The 19,361-nt window shown below is 42.8% G+C and overlaps 1 protein-coding gene across 1 annotated transcript; it reads left to right on the plus strand.

Annotated features, from left to right (window-relative positions):
* Positions 1-17,934: 17,934 nt before the first annotated feature.
* LOC308355463 (olfactory receptor 13A1-like) lies at positions 17,935-18,867 on the plus strand (the record flags this gene model as incomplete). The annotated part of the gene is made up of 1 exon (XM_080823687.1): positions 17,935-18,867. One exon carries the CDS (start codon positions 17,935-17,937, stop codon positions 18,865-18,867), a length of 933 nt encoding a protein of 310 aa, XP_080679813.1.
* Between the last annotated feature and the right edge of the window lie 494 nt (positions 18,868-19,361).

Below are 19,361 nucleotides of genomic sequence, written 5' to 3' on the forward strand. Positions count from 1 at the left end.
ATTTTTGTTTTTCAACATTTCCTTAGCAATTCGGGGTCTCTTCTGATTCCATACAAATTTTAGTATTATTTGCTCCAGCTCTTTGAAAAATACTGGTGGAATTTTGATTGGAATGGCATTAAAAGTATAGATTGCTCTGGGCAGTATAGACATTTTAACGATGTTTATTCTTCCCATCCAAGAGCATGGAATGGTCTTCCATCTTTTTGTGTCTTCTTCAATTTCTTTTAGGAGTGTTCTGTAGTTCCTCGAGTACAGATCTTTAACCTCTTTGGTTAGGTTTATTCCGAGGTATCTTATGGTTTTTGGTGCTATAGTAAATGGAATCGATTCTCTAATTTGCCTTTCTGTATTTTCATTGTTAGTGTATAAGAAAGCCACTGATTTCTGGACATTGACTTTGTATCCTGCTACATTACTGAATTGCTGTATGAGTTCTAGTAGTTTGGAGGTGGAGTCTTTCGGGTTTTCCATATAAAGAATCATGTCATCTGCGAAGAGAGAGAGTTTGACTTCTTCCTTGCCAATTTGGATACCTTTTATTTCTCTTTGTTGTCTGATTGCTGTTGCTAGGACTTCTAATACTATGTTGAACAAGAGTGGTGAGAGTGGGCATCCTTGTCGTGTTCCTGATCTCAATGGGAAGGCTGCAAGCTTTTTCCCATTGAGGATGATATTTGCTGTGGGTTTTTCATAGATAGATTTGATGAAGTTCAGGAATGTTCCCTCTATCCCTATACTTTGAAGCGTTTTAATCAGGAACGGATGCTGGATTTTGTCAAAAGCTTTTTCTGCATCAATGGAGAGGATCATGTGGTTCTTCTCTCTTCTCTTATTGATTTGTTCTATCACATTGATTGATTTGCGAATGTTGAACCATCCTTGTAACCCAGGGATGAATCCTACCTGGTCATGGTGGAGAGGATGTGGAGAAAGGGGAACCCTCTTACACTGTTGGTGGGAATGCAAACTGGTGCAGCCACTTTGGAGAACAGTGTGGAGATTCCTCAGGAAATTAAAAATAGATCTTCCCTATGACCCTGCAATTGCACTGCTGGGTATTTACCCCAAAGATACAGATGTAGTGAAAAGAAGGGCCATCTGTACCCCAATGTTTATAGCAGCAATGGCCACGGTCGCCAAACTGTGGAAAGAACCAAGATGCCCTTCAACGGATGAATGGATAAGGAAGATGTGGTCCATATACACTATGGAGTATTATGCCTCCATCAGAAAGGACGAATACCCAACTTTTGTAGCAACATGGACAGGACTGGAAGAGATTATGCTGAGTGAAATAAGTCAAACAGAGAAAGTCAAGTATCATATGGTTTCACTTATTGGTGGAGCATAACAAATAATATAGAGGACAAGGGTAGATGGAGAGGAGAAGGGAGTTGAGGGAAATTGGAAGGGGAGGTGAACCATGAGAGACTATGGACTCTGAAAAACAACCTGAGGGTTTTGAAGGGGCGGGGTGGGAGGGTGGGGGAACCAGGTGGTGGGTATTAGGGAGGGCACAGATTGCATGGAGCACTGGGTGTGGTGAAAAAACAATGAATACTGTTACGCTGAAAATAAATAAAAAATTAAAAAAAAAAACAAAACAAAAAAAAATGAAGGTGAAATAAAAACATTTTCAGATAGATGAAAAAAAAAAGAAAGAAAAGTTGCTACCAATTCTTTTTTCTTATTTCTGATTTTTGTTAGACTTATTGAAAGATTTCCTTTGAGGGCATCTGGGTGGTTAAGCGTCCGTCTTTGGCTCAGATCATGATCTCAGGGTCCTGGGATAGAACTTCATGCCTGGCTCCCTGCTCAGCAGGGAGTCAGCTTCTCTTTCTCTACCCCCTGCTCCTGCTCATACACTCTCTCTCAAATAAATAAATAAAATCTTTTTTAACTGTATTTCTTTATTTATTTGACACACAGAGAGAGAAATCACAAGTAGGCAGAGAAGTAGGCAGAGAGAGGTGGGGAAGCAGGCTCTCCACTGAGCAGAGAGCCTGATGCAGGACTTGGTCCCAGGACCCTGAGATCATGACCATGACCCAAGCTGAAGAAAGAGGCTTAACACACTGAGCCACCCAGGCACCCAATAAAATCTCTTTAAAAAAAGAAATAAGGAAAGACTTCTTTTACACTTACTTAATTCTGTGTATCAACCTCATGCATACACCTAAAAGGTAAGTTAGGGGTGCCTGTCAGTGGGTTAAAGCGTCTGACTTCAGCTTGGGTCATGATCCTAGGGTCCTGGGATCAAGCCCCGCATCGGGCTCTCTGCTCAGTGGGGAACCTGCTTCCTCCTCTCTCTCTGCCTGCCTCTCTGCCTACTTGTGATCTCTCTCTCTATCAAATAAATAAATAAATTTTTTTTAAAAAGGAAATTAAACAAGTGCCTTGGTTGCCATTAACTTTAAACAACTTCCTGTGTGCTGGTATGACCTCTTACTCCTGATAGGAGCCATGCCTTCAACACTTGAAGAATTAGCAGTAGGGAATTGAAATAAAGTCCTAGGAGAATAGCAGAGCCTTCTTTATAAAAAGTTTGCCTGCCTAAAATCGACAACACAGGAAAACAGGTGTTGGTGAGAATACAGAGAAAGGGAACCCACCTACACTGTTGATGAGAATGCAAGCTGGTGCGGCCGCTCTGGAAAACCATATGGAGGTCCCGCAAACAAACTACAAATACCACTTCCATATGACCCAGGGCTTGCACGATGTGGTATTTACCCAAGAAATACGGAAACACCAATTCAAAGGGACACATGAACCCCGATGTTTATAGCAGCATTATTTACAGTAGACAAGATATGGAAGCCGCCCAAGTGTCCACTGACTGATGAACGGAGAAAGGAGAGGGGGTCTGTGTATACAATGGAGAATTATTAAGCCATAAGAATGAAATCTCGTCATTTACAGCGACAAGGATGGGGCTAGACAGTATTGTGCTAAGCAAAGGAAGTCAGAGAAAAACAGATACCAAATGATTTCACCCATATGTGGAATTTAAGAAACAAGATGACCTGACAGAAAAAGACAAGCCAAGGAACAGACTGTTAACTCTAAAGAATGGGCTGATGGTCACCCACCCAGAGGCTGGGGGGATGGTTAGGTGACGGGATGGAGGCGTGCCCTTGTGCTGAGCTCGGGGGACGTGTGCAAGTGTTGGATCACGATGCTGTGCCCCTAAGACTAGTACAACACTGTGTCAGCCGTACTGGAGTTGAAATAAAATATAAATATAAATAAAAAAGAAGTAGATGCTGCACACAATGCCCCTAACATCACAGAGGACATGATCATGCAAGGAAACCGCCATGAACGTTGACAGCTCGGATGGAAGCCGGGCTTGAGAAGAGCCGTACCTGAACAACGATCCCTTGTCATACACGCAGTTTGAAGATGTTCCCTCCCATTCCAAAGGCTGTCTTTTTACTTCCTCAGTGATGTTTTCTGAGCACAGAAGGTGCAAATTTTGATGAAGTCCAATTAATCTATTTTCCCTCTTGCCATTTGTGCTTTTGGTTTGTATCCAAGAAACCATTCCCAAATCTAAGGTCACACAAACTTGCTGTCAGGTTTTCTTTGGTCTCTGATCGACTTTGAGGTAAGGTTTTTCATGGTATGAGATATGTCTCCAACTTCATTCTTTTGCTCCAACACACCTTGTTGAAAAGACTATTTCAGCAGTGGAGAGAGCCCTGAGAGTGTCCTTTGTCTTGTCAAAAATCAATTGGCCATAAATGTGAGGGCTTATTTCTGAACTTTAAATTCTATTCCTCTAACCAATGTGTCTGTCCTTATGTCAGGGCCACATTGTCTTGATTACTGTAGTTTGCCGTAAGTTTTTGGGTCAAGAAGTGAGTCCTCCAAATTGGTTCCTTTTATTTTATTTTCTTGGGTGACTCCTTTATTTTTATTCTTATTATGTTCAATTAAATACCATACAGTATATCATTAGTTCTTGATGTAGTGTTCAATGATTCATTAGTTGTGTATAACACCCAGTGCTCATCACAACAGGTGCCCTCCTTGATATCCATCACCCAGCTATCCCATGCCCCACCCATCCCCTCTGAACCCCTCAGATTGTTTCCGGGGTCCAGAGTCTCTCAGGGTTTGTCTCTCTCTCCGATGTCTTCCCATTCAGTCTCCCTCCCTCCCCTGTGGTCCTCCACGCTGTTCCTTCTGTTCCACGTATGAGTGAAACCAGATGATGATTGACTTTCTCTGCTTGACTCACTTCACTCAGCATCACACCCTCCAGTCCCGTCCATGTCGATGCAAATGGTGGGTGTTCATCCTTTCTGATGGCTGAGGAATATTCCATTGTGTATACGGACCACATCTTCTTTATCCATCGTCTGGTGAAGGGCATCTCGGCTCCTTCCACAGTTTGGTGACTGTAGCCATGGCTGCTATGAACATTAGGGTGCATGTGTCCTTCTTTTCACTTATTAAAGATTTTTTTTAGCTATTCTGAGTCCCTTGCATTTCCACATGAATTTTCAGCTTGTCAATTTCTGCAAAAAAGACAATTGAGATTTTGGCAGGAATTGAGATAAATCTGTGAGGCAGTTTGAGGAGGATTGCCATGTGTTTTAGTTTTCTGGGGCCACTGAAATGAAGCAGCAGAGACTGTGGGACATAGCAACAGACATTTATCTCACGCAGTTCTAGAGGCTACACCTCCAAGATCACAATGTCTGTGGGTGTTTCCCCTTGGCTTGCAGACCACTGCCCTTGTGCTGCTCCTTCTCATGGCCTCTCCCCAGCATACAGGCACCTCTGGGGTCTCTCAGTTCTTCATCATCCCCACTTTAGTTCATGTGATGTAAAATCTCCTGTGCTCAGCCAGGCCTTATACAGAGAGGGTGGGCTACACGAGGGGGCACGTGTGATTACCCACTGAGTAGTCCTCCCTCTCAAGATGATCGTCAAACCATAGTGCTCCTTGACTGCCTCCCATTATGCCATTCTCTTCAGTGGCAAATCCTGTGGGGGAAACAGCTTCTGTTAGGCTGACTCGTGTCAAGAGGGAGAATAGAGGGAGAGGGAGAGAGAGAATCCAACACCCCCCACTGAACGTGGAGCCCAATACAGGGCCCCACACAGGGCTCAGCTTTACAACCTTGAGATCATGACCTGAGCCAACATCAGGAGTTGGTTGTTTACATAACTAAGCCACCCAGGCGTCCCATCTCAGAAGTTTTTTAAGAGACAACTTGGGGACACCTGGGTGGCTCAGTGGGTTAAAGCCTCTGCCTTCGGCTCGGGTCATGATCTCAGGGTCTTGGGATTGAGCCCCGTATCGGGCTCTCTGCTTAGCGGGGAGCCTGCTTCCTCCTCTCTCTCTGCCTGCCTCTCTGCCTACTTGAGATCTTTCTCTGTCTGTCAAATAAATAAATAAAGTATTTTTTTAAAAAAGAGACAACTCAGTAACCATAAATCCTTAGATCACAGAGGAGAAAGGTAGAAGAATATGATATCTCTGGGCACCAAGAAGGTTCCGGATAAGCAAGAAGGGAATGTTGTAGGAATGGAATTGAAAATGTGCTTGAAAAAGTTAATTTCAGAAATTTCTCCTGAAGGGGCACCTAGTTGGCTCAGTTGGTGGAGGATGTGACTCTTGATATCAGGGTTGTGAGTTCAAGCCCTAGGCTGGGTGGAGAGATTACTTAAAATAAAAATTAAAAATCTTTAAAGAGAGAGAGAGAAATAGAAATCTCCTCTGGAAATTTCCTCTCATTTTGTATGGTAAAAGGGTTGATAACACTAAAATAGAAAATTGTGCAGATAAGTATGTAATGTTTAATGAACTCTCGATTAGAAATAATGACTTTGACAAAAGCCAAAAATCTTTTCCAAGTGAAACAAAAGCAGAGAACACACAACATCACAATGTCCAAAGAGCAAACCAGCTTGACCAAGGATTGTTTTTCCACATCAAGGGACTGGCGACAACATGTGAGTGTTCTCTTATCTGTCATTTGGCTCTGCTTCCATCTGTGAGCTGCCATTTAAGATTCTGGGAGCAAGAAACACTGTTTTCGGAAACGCAAAAGTCTTAGCCCCTCTGGGTGGAAGAAGAAACCTCTTGGACTTTATATGTGTAGCTTCAACTGACCAAGACTCCAAAGGAGATGTCAACACACCAGTGACCAGTGGTTGGGGAGCGGGCAACAAAAGGGTCCCCAGAACACATGATGCCCATGGAGGACCCGTAGCTGTGGTAACCACCAGAGGACAGTAGAGGGAAAGAGCAAGGACAAAGAATCTCTGGAGCAACTGGGTCCATTATTACCCTTAATAACGTGTTTGAAAAGAATGTTGAAGGGACACCTGGGTGACCCAGTCAGGTAAGCACCCGCCTTCAGCTCAGGTCGTGATCCCAGGGTCCTTGCTCAATGGGGGGTCTGCTTCTCCCTCTGATGCTCCCCCTGCTTGTGCTCTCTCTATCTCTCTATGACAAATAAATAATAAAATCTTTTAAAAAGTGTGAGGTATCTCTTTTATAAAATATACAGTATAGTAACACCATGAACACCAAGCAACCCATCCCCAATCCAAACGCCACGACCCTGCATTCTAAACTTCACCTGGCTGCATGCTTCTCTCACACGTGACTGCCTCCCTCCAGAGGCAGCCACAGTCCTGACTTCGCTTCTAATACTCTGTGATTTTTCTTATGTTTTTATGCTGTTTAATTTTTCTTACTTTTAAATTTCTAAAAGATATTTCATAGCATTTCTATTCTCTGAGGCCTGAATTTTTTTTACTCATCTTTAGCTCCGTGTGCCCATTGTCAGATGTGGTTGCACCAACTGCATGACTTACCCACCATCCTATCGTATTATTCTCAAGTTTTTGCTATTGCAGAGTGTTGCTTGGAACATTTTTGTGAGTGCTTCCTGGAACACCCTGCAAGAATATCTCTAAGCCAGTTATGTTTGCCAACATAACACATGATACCATATCATTTCTCAGTATTTGAACACATTTACGCCCTTACCACTATGTCTCCGTGGTCCTGTTGATTCACTGCCCCTCCAACACTTAATATAGACAGGTTTCTTAATTTGTGCTCATCTAGTGTGTACAAAATGATATTTAATTGTGGTTCCAATTCGCATTTCCCTGATTATGAATAAAGCAAAGAATCTCTTTATGTGATTATTCACCAAACCTGTGTCCTTTTCTATAAGGCGCCGACTCATGTACTTGGCTCCCCTTTCTTCTTGGGATTCCTGTCTTTCTCTCACTGTAGGAATATTTTATGTCTTCTGGTTAATGATCCTTTTTCAGTTTTGTATGTTGCAGTGATTTTCCATTCTTTGGTCTGCCTTTTCATTATGAAAAAAATACTTTTAAAGTATTGATATTTTATATTGAGGTTAACACTTTTTGGGGTTTAAAAAAATCTCTCTTTGTCCCAGAAATATCAGAAAGATACTTGCCCATTTAAAAAAATTGCCTTTCACAATTATATCTTTTTAATTCAGTGTTCCAAGATTCACTGTTTATGCACCACACCCAGTGCTCCATGCAATACGTGCCCTCCTGAATACCCACCGCCAGGCTCACCCATCCCCCCACCCCCCCTTCCAAAACCCTCAGTTTGTTTCCAAGTCTTAGTCTTTCATGTTTCATCTCCCCCTCTGATTTACCCCAATTCACTTTTCCTTTCCTTCTCCTAATGTCCTTCATGTTATTCCTTATGTTCCACAAGTAAACAAAACCATATAATTATAAGCCAAGCAGAGAAAGTCAATTATCACAATTACATCTTAAATCCATGTGAAATTGATCTTTGTGTATGGTAAGGGCTAAGGATAAAATTTGTTTTTCCCATATGGATATAAATCGTCCCAGGACAAATAACTAGTCCTTGCAGCTTGCAGCTTGGTACAGTGCTGCTTACCATGTGGTGCACAGACCAGTGCTGTCTGCAATGAGGACTCACAGAAACAGAGGAAACAGAAACCCATGCATATTAACACTACTGTGATTTCTAAGCACATGATCCTTTTTCTAGTAATTCACTTTATTTTGACTTAAAAATGTCGGCCCATACTGGACTGGAAAACAACAGAAACCACAAAACAAACCAACTCTTTACTACAGACAGTTTGAGAAGTACTGGCCTAGATGAGGCCCATCTATGTAAATCTTCAGCTAATGGTTGAAAAGTTGCATGTTCAATAATGGTAGGGTTATTCAAATTCTTTCCTCCTTTAAAAAAATTTTTATTTGGATACTGGAGCAAGATGGTGGAGGAGTAGAAGACCTAGATATCATCAGGTCCCAGGAGTTCAGCTAGAGAGTTATCAAACCATTCTGAACACCTGCAAATTCAACAGGAGATAGAAGAGAAGAAGAGCAGCAATTCTAGGAACAGAAAATCAACCACTTTCTGGAAGATAGGATGTGCGGAGAAGTGACTCCAAGGTGACATACAGAAGATAGACCACAGGGGGAGGGGCCAGCTCCCAGCAAAGGGCAGAGCAGCAGAGCACAAAATCAAAACTTTTAGAAGTCTGTTCCACCAAGGGATGTCATTCCAGAGGCTAAGAAGGGGGTGGAGCCTTGCGGGGACAGTGCGATCTCAGGACCCATGGGGTCACAGAATGACTGGGGATGCCTGAGTGTGGCAGAGCCCCCAGGTATTGGAGTGGGGAAGCCGGCAGCAGAGACAGAGCTGAGGATGGGCTCTCAGCTCAGGGTTACCTTAAACCATGATCCGAGGCACAGCCAGGCCACTGCTCTTCAAGCAGGGACCCCACAAGGGGTAGATCTGGGGAGACTTACTTTCCTTCTCCTGAAGGAGCAGTGTGGCAGCGCTTGGCAGGAATCTGCTGGGTTTGGAGACATCAAATGGGGCCGTGCGCCAGAAATAGAAACTCTCGGTCACAGGCCAGGTGAGCTTGGAGCACAGCCAGAGACCAGGGAGACAGGAGGAATTGACTGATTTTCTCTGAGGGCGCACTGAAGAGTGGGGCCCCAGCTCTTGGCTCCTCTAGGCCAGAGACTGGGAGGCCACCATCTTCATTCCTGTCTTCCAAAGCTCTATGGAAATCATTCAGGGAACAAAAGCTCCCAAACATGAACCCAAGCAGGTTACTTATCCTGGCCCCTGGTAAGGGCGGTGCAATTCTGCCTCAGGCAAAGACATTTGAGAATCACCACAACAGGCGCCTTCCCCAGAAGATCAGCAAGAACATCCAGTCAAGACCAAGTTTGCTGATCAATGAGAACTGCAGAACTCCAGAGCTAGGGGAATGCAGCATATAGAATTCACGGCTTTTTCTTATGATTCTTTAATCTTTCAAAGTTAATTTTTTTAATTTCATTTTTTCTTGTTCTTTTTTTTATTTGTCCTCTTTCTTATTTAAATTTTTAAACTATTTTATTAACACCTTTTTAAAAAATCTTTTTAAATTTTCATTGTTATAGTTATATTCTATCTCTTCATTGTATTTAATATTGGTTTTTATATACATATAGGTTTTCTTTTTTTAAAATTTTGGGATACAGTTTCTTCTAACAGATCAAAATATATCTTAAATCTAGCATAAGGCTTTGTTCTAGTCTCCAGCCTGATCACATTCTTTCCTCTTTTTTTTCTTCTTTCAACCAACTTCTTATCTTATCAATTCCTTCTTTAGAATCTTTTTAAATTTTCATCTTTACAGTCATAGTCCATCCCTTCATTGTGTTTACCCTCATTTTTGTGTATATATATGTTTTTCTTTCTTTGAAGTTTTAGGAGGCAATTTCTTCTAACAGACCAAAATACACCCAAAATCAAGTGTGTGTCTGTATTTTTTTTCTCCTTTCTCTTCCCCCCAGTTTCAGGTCTCTTCTGATTTGGCTAGTGTATATTTTTCTGGGGTTGTTGCTACCCTTTTAATATTTTGTTCTCTCATTCATCTATTCTTATCTGGATAAAATGACAAGGTGGAAAAAATCACCTCAAAAAAAAGAAAAAAGAATAAGAGACAGTACTGACAGCTAGGGACCTAATCAATGTGGACATTAGTAAGATGCCAGAGCTAGAGTTCAGAATGATGATTATCAAGATGCTAGCTGGGCTTGAAAAAAGCATGAAAGATATTGGAGAATCCCTTTCTGGATAAATAAAAGAACTAAAATCTAACCAAGTAGAAATTTTAAAAAAGCTATTAATGAAGTATAATAAAAAAAATGGTGGCTCTTACTGCTAGGATAAATGAGGCAGAGGAGAATTACTGATATAGAATACCAAATGATAGAGAATAAAGAAGCTGAGAATGAGAGAGATAAACAACTACTGGATCACAAGGGGGAGAATTCGAGAGGTCAGTGATACCATAAGATGAAACAATATTAGAATAATTGGGATCCCAGAAGAAGAAAGAGAGAGAGAGGAGTAGAAGTTATATTGGAGCAAATTATAACAGAGAATTTCCCTAATTTGGGGAAGAAAACAAGCATCAGAATCCAGGAGGCACAGAGGACACCCCTCAAAATCAACAAAAATATGTCAACACCCCATCATCTAATAGTAAAACTTACAAGTCTCAGGGACAAAGAGAAAAATCTGAAAACAGCTTGGGACAAGAGGTCTGTCACATACAGTGGTAGAAATATTAGATTGTCAGCAGATCTATCCACAGAGACCTGTCAGGCCAGAAAAGACAGGATATATTCAGAGCACCAAATGAGAAGAATATGCAGCTAAGAATACTATATCCAGCTAGGCTGTCATTGAAATTAGGAGAGATAAAAAGCTTCCAGGACAAACAAAAACTAAAAGAATTTGCAAACACCAAACCAGCCTTAGAGGAAATATTGAAAGGGGTCCTCTAAGCAAAAAAGAGCCTAAAATTAACATAGACCAGAAAGGAACAGATGTAAGGTGGTGTCTCAATGTGGTTTTGATTTGAATCTCCCTGATGGCTTGTGATGATGAACATTTTTTTCATGTGTCTGTTAGTCATTTATATGTCTTCATTGGAGAATTGTCTGTTCATGTCTTCTGCCCATTTTTTGACATGATTATCTGTTTTGTGTGTGTTGAGTTTGAGGAGTTCTCTATAGATCTTGGATATCAGCAATTTGTACTGTCATTTGCGAATATTTCTCCCAATCCGTGGGTTGCCTCTTTGTTTTGTTGACTGTTTCCTTTGCTGTGCAGAAGCTTTTGATCTTGATGAAATCCCAAAAGTTCATTTTCACTTTTGTTTCCTTTGCCTTTGGAGATGTATCTTGAAAGAAGTTGCTGTGACCGATGTCAAAGAGGTTACTGCCTATGTTCTCCTCCAGGATTCTGATGGATTCCTGCTCAGGCTGAGGTCTTTTATCCATTTCGAGTTTATCTTTGTGTATGGTGTAAAAGAATGTTCAAGTTTCATTCTTCTACACATAGCTGTCCAATTTTCCCAGCACCATTTATTGAAGAGACTGTCTTTTTTCCATTGGATATTATTTCCTGCTTTGTTGAATATTATTTGACCACAGAGTTGAGGGTCCATATCTAGGCTCTCTACTCTGTTCCACTGGTCTATGTGTCTGTTTTTGTGCCAGTACCATGCTGTCTTGATGATGACAGCTTTGTAGTAAAGCTTGAAATCAGGCAATGTGATGCCACCAATTTTGTTTTTTCTTTTTCAACATTTCCTTAGCAATTAGAGATCTATTCTGGTTCCATACAAATTTTAGGATTGTTTGCTCCAGCTCTTTGAAATGTTCCAGTGGAATTTTGATCAGAATGGCATTGAAAGTATAGATTGCTCTAGGCAGTAAACAACGTGTGTTGGAGAGGATGTGGAGAAAGGGGAAACTTCTTACACTGTTGGTGGAAATGCAAGCCACTTTGGAAAACAGTGTGCAGATTCCTTAAGAATTAAATATGGAGCTTCCCTATGACCCTGAAATTGCACTATTGGGTATTTACCCCAAAGATACAGATGTATGCTGAGTGAAATAAGTCAAGCAGAGAGAGTCAATTATCATATGGTTTCTCTTATTTGTGGAACATAAGGAATAACACGGAGGACATTGGGAGATGGAGAGGAGAATTGAATTGGGGGAAATCGGAGGGGGAGACGAACCATGAGAGACTGTGGACTCTGAGAAACAAACTGAGGGTTTTGGAGGTGAAGGGGGTGGGAGGTTGGGTCACCCTGGTGGTGGGTATTATGGGGGGCACGTGTTGCATGGAGCACTAGATGTGATGCATAAACAATGAATTCTGAACACTGAAAAGAAATTTTAAAAATAAATAATTTTTTTAAAAAATAAGAAAAATTAAATAAATAAACAAACAGATTCAATTAGACAAGGTATCATCATTAGTTTTTTATATTATGTTCAATGATTCATTAGTGAAGTATAACACCCAGTGCTCACCATATTCCTGTTGATGCAGTTGTAAATTGGATTCTTTTCTTAATTTCTCTTTCTGAGAGTTTCTTACTAGTGTACAGTGGCAGCCAATGTTTGCATATTGACTTCATATCCCTGCCGAATTAATCAATTAGCTGTAACAAATTTTTTCTTTTAAGTAATTCATTGAAATACAAATATATACAATAAAGTAAACAGAGTTAAAATGCAAAAAAAAAGAAAGAAAGAAAGAAAAGAACTTACCAAACTCAACACCCAAAGAACAAATAATCCAATCAAGAAAAGGACAGAGGACATGAACAGACATTTCTGCAAAGAAGACATCCAGATGGCCAACAGACACATGAAAAAGTGTTCCACATCACTCGGCATCAGGGAAATACAGATCAAAACCACAATGAGACACCACCTCACACCAGTCAGAATGGCTAAAATTAACAAATCAGGAAATGACAGATGCTGGCAAGGACACAGAGAAAAGGGAACCCTCCTACACTGTTGGTGGGAATGCAAGTTGGTGCAGCCACTCTGGAAAACAGCATGGAGGGTCCTCAAAAAGTTGAAAATAGAGCTATCCTATGACCCAGCAATTGCACTACTGGATATTTATCCTAAAGATACAAATGTAGTGATCCAAAGTGGCACATACACCCAAATGTGTGTTTATAGCAGCAATGTCTACAATAGCCAAACTATGGAAAGAACCTAGATGTCCATCAACAGATGACTGGATAAAGAAGATGTGGTGCGGGGCACCTGGGTGGCTCAGTGGGTTAAGCCGCTGCCTTCAGTTCGGGTCATGATCTCAGGGTCCTGGGATCGAGCCCCGCATCGGGCTCCTTGCTCAGTGGGGAGCCTGCTTCTCTCTCTGCCTCTGCCTGCCTCTCTGCCTGCTTGTGCTCTCTGTCTCTCTCTCTGTCAAATAAATAAATAAAATTTTTTTAAAAAAGAAGATATGGTGTATATATACAATGGAATACTATGCAGCCATCAAAAGAAATGAAATCTTGCCATTTGCAACGATGTGGATGGAACTAGAGGGTATTATGCTGAGTGAAATAAATCAACCAGAGAAAGACAATTATCATATGATCTCCCTGATATGAAGAATTTGAGAGGCAGAGTGGGGGGTTTGGGTGGTAGGGAAGGAAAAAATGAAACAAGATGGGATTAGGAGAGAGACAACCTGTAAGAGACTCTTAATCTCACAAAACAAACTGAGGGTTGCCAGGGGGAGGGTAAGAGAGAGGGTGGTTGGGTTATGGACACTGGGGAGGGTATGTGCTATGGTGAGTTCTGTGAAGTGTGTAAGCCTGATGATTCACAGACCTGTATCCCTGGGGCTAATAATACATTATATGTTAATTTTTAAAAATGTAAAAGGGGGGGGCAAAAATAAATAAATAAATAAAAGGATTATTCACCACAACCAGTGGGATTTATTCCTGGGCTGCAAGGCTGTTTCAACATCTGCAAATCAATCAATGTGATAAAATACATTAATAAAAGAAAGGACAAGAACCATATGATACTCTCAATAGATGCTGAAAAAGCATTTGACAAAGCACAGCATCCTTTCTCGATCAAAACTCTTCACAGTGTAGGCATAGATGATACATACCTCAATATCATCAAAGCAATCTATGAAAAACCCACAGCAAATATCATTCTCGATGGGGAAAAACTGAGAGCTTTTCCACTAAGATCAGGAACATGGCAGGGATGTCCACTACCACCACTGCTATTCAACATAGTACTAGAAGTCCTAGCCTCAGCAATCAGACAACAAAAAGAAATAAAAGGCATCTGAATCAGCAAAGAAGAAGTTAAAAGTCTCACTCTTTGTAGATGATATGATACTTCATATCATTGGGTGGAAAACCCAAAAGACCACTCCAAAACTGCTAGGACTCATACAGGAATTAACTAAAGTGTCAGAATATAAAATCAATGCACAGAAATCAGTTGCATTTCTATACACCAACAACAAGACAGAAGAAAGAGAAATTAAGGAGTTGATCCCATTTATAATTGCACTCAAAACTATAAGGTACTTAAGAATTAATCTAACCGAAGAGGCAAAGAATCTGTACTCAGAAAACTATAGAGTACTCATGAAAGAAATTGAGGAAGACACAAAGAAATGGAAAAACGTTCCATGCTCATGGACCGGAAGAACAAATATTGTGAAAATGTCTGTACTACCTAGAACAATATAAACATTTAATGCAATCCCTATCAAAATACCATCAACTTTTTTCAAAGAAATGGAACAACTAATCCTAAATTTTATATGGAACCAGAAAAGACCTTGAATCACCAGAGGAATGTTGAAAAGAAAACCAAAGTTGGTGGCATCACAATTCCAGACTTCAAGCTCTATTACAAAGCTATAATCATCAAGACAGTATGGTAGTTGCACAAAAACAGACACATAGATCAATGGAACAGAATAGAGAGCCCAGAAATAGACCCTCAACTCTATGGTCAACTAATCTTCAACAAAGCAGGAAAGAATGTCCAGTGGAAAAAGTCTCTTCAATACATGGTGTTAGGAAAATTGGACAGCCACATGCAGAAGAATGAAACTGGACCATGTCCTTATATCACACACAAAAATAGACTCAAAATGGAAGAAATACCTCAATGTGAAACAGGAATCCATCAAAATCCTTGAGGAGAACACAGGCAGCAACCTCTTCGACCTCAGCTGCAGCAACTTCTTCCTAGAAACATCGCTGAAGGCAAGAGGAGCAAGGGCAAAAATGAACTATTGGGACTTCATCAAGGTCAAAAGCTTTTGCACAGCAAAGGAAACAATTAACAAAACCAAAAGACAACAGACAGAATGGGAGAAGATATTTGCAAATGACATATCAGGTTTTTAAGGGCTAGTATCCAAAATGTATAAGAACTTAGCAAACTCAACACCCAAAGAACAAATAATCCAATCAAGAAATGGGCAGAGAACATGAACAGACATTTCTGCAATGAAGACATCAAAATGACCAACAGACAAATGAAAAAGTGCTCCACATCACTCGGCATCAGAGAAATACAAATCAAAACCACAGTGAGATCCCACGTCACACCAGTCAGAATGGCTAAAAGTAACAAGTCAGGAGATGACGGGTGTTGGCGAGGATGCGGAGAAAGGGGAACCCTCCTACACTGTTGGTAGGAATGCAAGCTGGAGTGGCCACTCTGGAAAACAGTATGGAGGGTCCTCAAAAAGTTGAAAATAGAGCTATCCTACGACCCAGCAATTGCACTACTGGGTATTTACCCTAAATACACAAATGTGGTGTTCCAAAGGAACACGTACACCCAAATGTTTATAGCAGCAATGTCCACAATAGCCAAACTATGGAAAGAACCTAGATGTCCATCAACAGATAAATGGATAAAGAAGATGTGGTATATATATGCAATGGAATACTAGGCAGCCATCAAAAAAATAAAAATCTTGCCATTTGCAATGAAGTGGATGGAACTAGAGGGTATTATGTTAAGCAAAATAAATCAATCAGAGAAAGACAATTATCGTATGATCTCTCTGATATGAGGAATTTGAGAGGCAGGGCAGGGTGTCATGGGGAGAAGGGAGGGAAAAATGAAACAAGATGGGACTGGGGAGGAAGTCCCATCTTGTCCCATAAGAGACTTTTAATCTCAGGAAACAAACTGAGGGTTTCTGGAGTGGTGGAGGGTGGGAGGGATAGGGTGGTTGGGTGATGGACATTGGGGAGGGTATGCACTATGGTGAGTGCTATGAATTGTGTAAGATTGATGATTCACAGACTTGTACGCCTGAAACAAATAATACATTATATGTCAATAAACAACATAAAATTTTCCTTTTGATGTTTCTCAAAAGGCAGATTTGGTTTGGCTCTGACCTATTTTATTGTGGAAAAAATGATAGAAAATTGCTTTGCTCATGGCTTTCACTCCTTCAGTTTGAAATTGCAAAGTCCTCAGAGACCTCCAGTGCATCTGTGACCTATCTGTGTACCACATCAGGAGGAGGGAGAAACCCAGCAGTGTGGTTTGATTTCTAAGTAGGTCAGGGTCTTTAAGAGAAAGATGCAGTGAGCCTGCAGCTGGGGTTTTGTGAATCTGGGTGGGCAGCCAGCCACGCAGGCAGATAGGTATGCCTATCTGCCTATCTGGAATGCCAGAGGGGAGTTCAGGCAGCTCAGATGCTGTAACCAGAAGAGGCCTTAGGAATTCCTGCTTGCATACGCTGGTCCTGGTGACTGCTGAGAAAGGGTGTGTGTGGCATCTGGCATGGGGCAGGGCCAGCGGTGACCAGCAGGTGGGAAGCCCTATCCTGCTGACTCAATGGCACCTCAGCCCTGCAGGGGAAGGAGCTGAGAGGGGAGATGGTTAGATATGCAGCAGGTGGGGCTCTCAGGAAGGCCAGAGCTCTACAGCATTGGCGTTCCACCATAACTGATTGCAGCTGGTGACACATTTCTGTAAATTGCCAAGTCTTTGTTCAGATTCCGCCTGGGAAAAGACAAACTGTCTCTGTTTTTGAGACGTGCCATGCTGTTAACACGCGTGCCTGGTAGCCCACAATCCATGTGAGCCCAGAGAACACCATGGATGCTCCCACCTGATGCTCCTGGGACTGCAGGGGATTGTCCCCAGGGAGGGAGGTCAGGCTGGCCTTGTTTTCCTCACGCACCATGTGATTGCTCCATGGGTATGAGGAAGATTCTCTCCTCAAATGAGCTAGGCCCTGTCCTGCCCAGGGAGACTGGGTGTCCCCAGAAGGGTTGAGGGCTGCAGGTACACAGGCCTGGGAGCTAGGTGGATGTGTTGGCCAGGGTTGTGTTGCTGCGCTGAACTGGGTCTGTGCCTTTCTTCCTGTATCCCAGCCCCTGGCCCAGAGAAGGGACAAGCTTTCTGTCCAGCCCAGGAGCAGGGGATGGGGTTAGAACCAGGAACCTGGGTGACCTACATTCACCCCATCTCAACCCAAGGGTGCAGCCCGGACTGGCCCAGGCAGGGTTGGGCAGCTGTATCCTCAACTAAGTGCTGGGTCCAGGCAGTCTGAAGCTGACTCTGACAGCTAAGAGTGACCTTTCCAAAGCAGCGAAACCCTGACAAGACTGCACCCCAAGCCACTCTCCCCTCCAAGATGCCGTTCTCCCCCTGAGTGCCCAGCTCAAAGACCCCCTAGGTGAAAATCCCATCCTGTCCTTAAGGCCCCAGCTGACTGGGTTCTCCTTCTGGGAATCTGGAGTCCAGTGCCTGGCTTGCTAATGGAGATGTGCCCCACCACTGCAGTGCCAGGCACACGTGCCACAGTGAGCCTCTTGTCCCTGGATCATGTAGATTTTCAAAGTCAAAGTGAGGAAAGTCTCATGTTGAGCTTTCTGTGTAATGTGTGGTGTGATGCCGCCCAGCCAAAAGCAGGCTGTCATGCGGGGGGGGGGGGTGTCAGCAGGGCTAGGAAGGACTGGCAGGGAGTCCAGGAGGAGACTTAATTCTATCTCCCTGAGCCTGGAGACCTTCGTTGGCATCTTCATTATGTGCTTCGTGAAGCTGTTTCGGGGAGCAAGCATTCCCACGGAGGCTGCCCAGCCCACCCTGTGCCTCCCTTTGCAGGCAGGGCTGAATCCAAGGGCCAGAGGACCCCACCTGTTGAATGGCTACAAAAAACCGACCGCTGTGGAGGATTTTGTCCTGCAACATTTCTCAGGGGACCCTGGGCTGCAGTGTCCCTTCTTGGCTGCGTCCTTCCTCCTCTACCTTGGGGCTTTCACAGGAAATGCCTTCATTGTCATGGCCATCAGCCTGCATCCAGGCGTCCGGGCCCCAGTGAACCTCTTTCTCACCAACCTGGCCCTTGTAGACACCACCCACACACTCACTCTTCTCCCCAAATTGCTGGAGAACCTGGTAATCAACCAGGCTGACTGCATGGTCCAGCTCTTCTTCCTGATATGGCTCCTGGGAGCCAAGCCACTGCTGTTCATGGCCATGGCCTGTGACTGCCATGTGGCCATCTACCACCCAATGCACTACAGCATGCTGAGGAGCTGGCCCATCTGTGCCCTACTCTCAGGCAGCATGTGGGCAGTCACTGCGGTCAGCACATCTGTGCACACAGGCATGATGACCAGGTTAACATTCCGTGGTCCCTGTCAGATCCATCATTTTCTACATGAAGTTCCCAAGCTGCTGCTGCTCTCTGGTAGACCAATGACCCTGAACAACATTATGATCATCACTGCGGACATTTATTCTGGAGTAATCAACTTCCTGTTCACCCTGGTGCTCTACAGCCGCATCATCACCAGCAACCCAAGCATCTGTCAGGTGTGGGCAAGTGGTGGGCATTTCTCCACCTGTTCCTCTAACCTCCTGGTGGCCACCTGGTACCACTCCACCATCATCTACACATACATCTGCCAGGCTTCAACTCCTCCATGGAAAATGGCAAAGTGGTCCCTGTGCTGAACAAGACAATCAGCCCCACCTTGAACCCCCTCATCTACTCTCTGTGGAACAAAGATGTCAATGTGGCCCTCAAGAAAGTATGTTCCTATATTTAATAAATGAAGGGAAATGGCCAATATGGAGTTTTAGGGTGTTAACCAGCTAATCTTAAAATAGGACTATTTTAGATAAAATAGAATCTATTTTAAGTGGAAAACTGGAAGAAAGCAATAGATTTGTACATAATGTGCTTTCCCTATAGTCGCTGCAATGTTCCACAAGCCACTCCAACTAAGCTGTCCAAAGTCCTAATAGCAGGTACTCTCAGAGCTCCAGGGAGCAGGAAAAGCCAATGGGCAACCTGCCCACTGTCCTGCCCCTTTGCCTGGCTTGAACCTTGGTCTTACTCAGGTCTCAGATGAAATGTCACCCACAGAGTCTCAGCGTGTTCCCTTATCTGAAAGTTCTCTTCCAGCTACTCACACTAGATCACTCTGTTTATTTTCTGAAATCTT

Source organism: Martes martes (genome assembly GCF_963455335.1).
Source record: "Martes martes genome assembly, chromosome: 14".
Classification (NCBI taxonomy): Eukaryota; Metazoa; Chordata; class Mammalia; order Carnivora; family Mustelidae; genus Martes; species Martes martes.